The following is a 6,348-nucleotide window of genomic DNA, read 5'->3' as shown; positions in this document are numbered from 1 at the left end:
AAATTCACTCACATTTTATCTACCTTTCTAGCCCTATTTAGTTGCAACATTACTACCTGTCTGTATGGGTATGGAAATATGTAGCCTAAATTATTATTATTATTATTATTATTAAGAAGGGGAAAAAATAACTCTTTTTTATACTGTATTTTTTCATTCCTTTTTTTTAATTTATTTGTTAGCATTTGCTAAATGCTTAAATGTAGCCTACATTATATTTATTCTGATTAGCCAGATAGGTGTTTATTCTGTATATGTAGGACATTGGGATATTGATACATTAATTATAACTATTATTATTATTATTATTACTACTACTACTATTATTATGATGCATGCAACTAGCCTTTCATGCCTATGGTACAGTGTTTATAGGCCCTATTATTGTCACTAGGGCCTATACAGTGGCAATTAGTGATGTGCGATTCGATTCGCGAATGAATCATTTGTTTGAACCGATTCTTTGTAATTCAAAGCGTTTGCGCTAAACTATAAGGGAGAAGAAACGTGTTGAAATAATAAATTACGCAACATTTGACATTTTTACTTATTCGAGCATGTTGGAATTTATTTTGGCACAAAATCATAAATTTACAATTTACACTTAATCACTAAATAGGCTACAACCAAATTTAAATGATTTAACATATATAGGCCTATGTAGTAGACTAAACACTGCTAAACAAAGATAATTTCCATGTCTTGACTGTTTTATAGATGTTTAAGAATGTTGATTATTATTAGGCTATTAATTAGTTCGTGTTGCCTTTGCTATGTATCCTATTAGACCTTTAAGAGATAATTTACCCAAAGGGAGATATTTTGAACTTTGTTGGTAATCAAACAGTTGACGGTATCCTGTCACGGGACACTGAACGAGAGACGAGGATTCAAGTGCAGAGAAGATTTAATAAACAAACATAGACAAAATACAAAAACTCAGAACTCAGATACCAACAGCACAGGAGCATCAAAAACAGGTAACACGGACAGACACTGGCTCTGGCTCCGGCTCAGGGACAGACACTGGCTCTGGCTCCGGCTCAGGGACAGGAACAGACACTGGCTCCGGCTCAGGAACAGACACGGGCTCAGGAACAGACACGGGCTCCGGCTCAGACACGGGCTCCGGCTCAGGAACAGACACGGGCTCCGGCTCAGGAACAGACACGGGCTCCGGCTCAGGAACAGACACGGGCTCCGGCTCAGGAACAGACACGGGCTCCGGCTCAGGAACAGGAACAGACATCACCGGCTCCGAAACCACCGAACCACCTCCTCCGATCTGATCACCGTCAGACATGGTGCTCTCCTCCTCCAAAGTTCTCTGAACACACCTGGCAAAATATTCAAACAGGGAAATGGAGTTTCCCTTGTTCTCCCCCGGAGGAAAAATCTCGCTCCGCTGAATCCACATACTTGGCTGGCTCGTTCTGTCACGTTAGATACAAACAAAACCGAGGACTCAATTGCAGCCAAAACAAGAAGAACTTTAATAAAGAAACACAATAACAAAAATACCCACGAGGGGGAAAAATACAAGAAACTCTGAAACAGAACTGGGACTGGAAACAGAACACCAAACATAGACAACGTAACCACACAAGACTACAGACACAAGGAGACTAAATAGGGGAGCAAACAAAGGAGGGTAACGAACACAACAGGTGGGGCAAATTAACCAATAACTAGCTAACAAGACGGGCGGGGCTAACAATGAACATGAGCACCTGACTTAACATAACCAACACCCAAGTGCAAAACAAGACAGGACAGACATGTGACATATCCATAGTAGGAAAAAACAATGGGTGTCGTCATCTGTCTGGTTAGCAACATACATTCTTCAAAATATCTCTTTTTGAGTTCAACAGAAGAAATAAACTCATACAGGGTTGGAACAATTTGAGGGTGAGTAAATGATGGTTAAAATGTTAATTTTTTTGGTGAACTATCCATTAAGCTAATATCTGGAATCCTAATATCGTGCGTAAGGGTCAATTTTGATTTGTGAATCGATTCCTTTGAACTGATTCACCGGAAAGAATCGTTCGAACGAATCGAATGTTTCAAATGAATCGAATGCTCTGTGATGCTGGTTGCTGTTTTCCTCAGCCCGCCTCCGAACACGCAGGCGGCGGTCATGTGCGCAAAGGCCCACCAATCTACAGATGCCGCTCCTCTCCATCTCCTCACTCCTATGAGACCGCTCTCGGCTTTGACGTCACCGTGTGCTCCCTCCGGTTGCTACGGCAACCCGTCTCCCGCACCCCCTGCCCTTCCCATCCCTACGCTGGTAGGATCCATAATGGTACAGGCAGCATCCTGCAGCACAATGGTGAGCGCGCAGTGATTCAGCATCGCAAACTCAGACTTTAATCCTTCTCTTTTTATTTCAACTACCTTTCTTTCTTTACATCTGTTTGGTTCGTCCTCACAGTGGTCTTTAAAACCGTCGCCTACCGGCATGTTTTGAACAGGACTGGACTGTCACCGGACCGGGGAACGTCGGACGGGCAGCTGGCACGGAATGGTAGGTCGGTCGGTGGGAGATGTTGATGCGGGAACCTGAAGGGTGGGGTGATGAATATTGATCGCTATGAAGGTTAATGAAGTCGAAGTCTTTGTGGCTAAAGGAAAATAAATGATCAGTCAAGATTGGCGGTGCGCACGAGAACGAGCAGACGCGTAAACGGCAGGATTTCTCCGGTGTTTACCAGATCTGAGCGCGTGAGCGCACATCCATCCATGTTTTTCCTGCATCACTCGCAGTCCTGCATCATATGTCCTGTTTGCAGTGACGGCAGGCCTTTGTTAGAATATGGACTGATAGAATGTGAAGTCACAACAATGACATGTATGCAAATGCTGGTTAATATAAAATACCTTTTAATTCTAACATAACGCTCTATTCTTCTTATAGATGCTAAACTGATTAAATTTGGTAAAATTATTGCCGTTGAAGAATTTAAATTCCATATTTTGAGACTTTTTCTTGCATTTTATATTTTTGAACTGTTATCTAAGCATATGTGAGTTCACCCTGGAGTCTGAGATGGGGCATATGGTAAAAGCACCTGCTGTTTTTGTTTTTTTCTTGTAGTGAAATCAATCAGTGAAATTTGTATCAATTTGTGTATCCTATTTTTAAAATGAGATGGTTTTACACTGTTTCATTTAAAAAAATAGGATACACAAATTGATACAAATTTAGATTGCTGTTCTTTGATTTACTTGTTTATTTCAACCCATGGTTGAATATAACCATTATTCAATAACTATTAAAATGTCATGAAACACATTTTTTAGATGTGATATGTTTGATGTTGTTGTTTTTTTCCACCCAAAAAATGTTTTTTTAAGGCTATTTTTGGTTTCCTATTTGAAATAAATATCACGTCAACATCACAGGATGTGACGTTTTCATGCACTTTCATTTTTTATAAGACTGTGTGGAATGACAGTCTTAAAAGCTATTAAAAATGCAAAAGCGTATTCATTTACCTACAGTATATTTTCAACGCAGAATACAAATGGCTCTGGCCTTTAGTTATGCATTTACTTACATGACCTGAAGGTATTTGTGTAGTGTATTGTGAACCTAAAAAATGGCATATAATATATTTCTGCATTTTATTGCATTCAATTTTGCATTTGTACGATCACGTAACTCCTTTAAAGAAAAATCGAACTCTCTGAATCGAACAAAGAGTTCACTAGATCACAGTTATAATCAGATAAAGAGCATGCGTATTTACCATGCTTTCCGAGGAGAGGGCTCCGAGCTCGGTATTTTGGCCTGAACCCAGAGTACTCCCCCCCGTATCCCTGCTGGGATAGGAACCAGCCAAGAGTGAGGAGTCGGGGTGGCGGAGGGATGTTGAAAACTGTCGAGGAACATAGGTGAGTCGGTTGTGTATATATATATATAGGCCTCCTCTCGTGCTGATTGGATAGATAATTTGAACGTGTTCCTCCCGAACTTTGTTAATAAAAAATAATTTCTGTTGTCACCCTTCTCCACTCCGGCTTTCCATATTCTGGGGGGGGGGTGGGGGGCTTGTAGCTTGACAAAACCTTGTACCTTTTCCGACCTGTGCTGAAAAGTTTCATGACATTTTAAAGGGGCTATATGTAGAATTCAGAAACTCTTGTTATTAGTGACACCGGTGGCCGTTAAGTGAACTGCAGACAGCAACTTATTGCTCAACAAGAGACTGAAAGTGATTCAGTACATAATTGTACCTTTAGGGGTACAATGGCTTGTCACTGGGGCTGTACCCTCAAGGGTACAATATTGTACCTTAACCTTTAAAAGAAACGGTACATATATGTACCTTTTAATGCTTTTTGACCCTCAAAAAGGTACATATATGTACCTTGAGGTCCAATAATAAGCCCTATGGGGTGCGTTAGTGTAGATTGTACCTTGGGGCACAGAAATGGACTCCTACTGTACCCCTATTTCTGACAGTGTACTCACGGTAAAGTTCTTTTTCATTGTTCGCTTAGAAGTAAAAAGTTGGAAATACCCCTGCAGCAATATACTGTTGAACATCCTGACGCCGTCCACGCTACTGAGAACGACGTTTAGATGAATACTTAAATATGTATACTAACAAAGCATCTGATCATAGCGATGTGGATATGTTTGCACAAGCTCTCAATGACTTGATTACAAAGTATATTTGAGATTATAGACTATATAGATATGGCTGTGTGAGACTATACTTTGAATCAATCCCTTTTCTTTGCATGACACATTGACGTTACATTACAGAATAGCTCTTTCTGCCTTATCCTGAACATTGTATAAGCATTCATTTCATGTGTTATAGAACGGAAGAGCTCTCGGGAATGCGCAAAACCGTCACATCCTTTGAATTTTCCCAGCACAAAAATCAGTCTGTCATAACTAAGTTTCATTACAAGCTGTTCACACATTTTCAATACAAAAAGCGATTAATATTTAAGCATCTATGCTTTTGTTTTAATGCAATGGCACAATGTGGCTTTTAAACATCAGTACTCTGTTAAAATGGACCAATTACTGCAGGATTTGGCAAGGCACTGTGCATAACGCTGAGGGACGTCCATGGACCAATCAACCCCCCCAAAAGACCCCATATGGCTAATTAGGCTGTTCTATTGTGTCTGTATATTGTTAAATCACAAACCAGTGGGTGCCCTGGTTAGACTTGGCTCACGGTTTAGTGTCAGAGGTTGTCGTGATCATCGTGTGCTGACATTTGGAAAGATAAAGAGTGATTTTGGGAATGAATTAGTGAAGGACTTCTGAAGCCTTGAGAAGCTGGCTGGATATGACTTGGATGGTTCAATCCTTCTCTGCAAACTGACCACACTCATAGGGAATTGTCACCTTTTTTTTCAAGGACTCTTTAATAGATTATTGTAAATAGATGCTTGACCCATCCAGTTTTGTAGTCCACTGCAATAGACAGGGTTAAACTTGTTATTTCCATCAATATTTATTGGCTTGCTTGTTTGTTTGTTTGCATATTTAGCTATTGTTTGCATTCATGTTGGATCAGTAACCTTTCTGAATCTTGATTTCATGTGCCACATCCATTGGAAAGCAAAAGTAGTGTTTTGTATCACTAGTTGCAGTTTATTTAACAATGTGATTATGCTTTGAAATTGGTCATCAGGTTTTGAGGTCTCAAATGAAAAATTACATGTTTCTAGATGTCATGTACAAGCTCTGCGGGACTGCAAAATCATAATTTTAGTCTCTGCTGCTATGCGGTCAAAGAACAGTCCCACTTAATATTTGATGTTTTGGAGCCAATAGCTTGTTCTGTCTCTGGTTGATTGTGGTTAGGATTAGTCGAACTCGGTTAAGCCATCTCAGTGTTGTAATGTTTCTATCGCAGGCCCACGTTATGCAACTAAAATCGCCATGTTACCATCCAAAGCCATTTGTAGATGATGTCACTGCTAACCAGGGAACACAATGGTGTCAATGTTATTGGAATGGTATCAAGCATTACCAATCTGCTGATATCAACACTTTTTTATTTCAATGTTTGAAACATTCAGTGAATTTCTTGGCTTATGCCATGGCACATTTTCAGGGATGCTTTTTTAAGGTCATTACTTTTGTAAGAGGGATTATCAATATGTCTTTCTTCCTCGTGGCATGTTGGCATTTAGAGGGAGGACTAGTCAATTTATAAATTGCACAATAAAAAATGCTTAAATGGGTAATTCTGGCATCATTTACTCACCCCACATGTTGTTTTCAACCAGTATGACTTGAAAAGATTATTTTTAAATTGGCTAATGAAAGTAAATAGGGAGGAACTATAGAAGCTTATTTCTGCCATG

General features: G+C 39.7%; 1 protein-coding gene across 21 annotated transcripts in view; it reads left to right on the top strand.

Annotated features, from left to right (window-relative positions):
* Window positions 1-2,211: 2,211 nt before the first annotated feature.
* Window positions 2,212-6,348, top strand: part of mapk10 (mitogen-activated protein kinase 10) — a 64,776-nt gene continuing 60,639 nt past the window's right edge. For 15 of the 21 annotated variants that reach the window (XM_084137776.1, XM_084137788.1, XM_084137782.1 and 12 more), the window contains exons 1-2: window positions 2,212-2,338; window positions 2,441-2,533. In XM_084137776.1, coding sequence (XP_083993902.1) covers window positions 2,531-2,533 — 3 coding nt within the window. In that variant the 5' untranslated portion in view covers window positions 2,212-2,338; window positions 2,441-2,530. Of the gene's footprint in view, window positions 2,534-6,348 lie in introns of all 21 variants that reach the window. The other 6 variants (XM_084137774.1, XM_084137771.1, XM_084137781.1 and 3 more) reach the window with 6 other exon arrangements.

Source organism: Abramis brama (genome assembly GCF_963993115.1).
Source record: "Abramis brama genome assembly, chromosome: 15".
Classification (NCBI taxonomy): domain Eukaryota; kingdom Metazoa; phylum Chordata; class Actinopteri; order Cypriniformes; family Leuciscidae; genus Abramis; species Abramis brama.
Note: the sequence above shows the minus strand (reverse complement) of the source record. Positions and strands in the feature narration are given on the sequence as shown.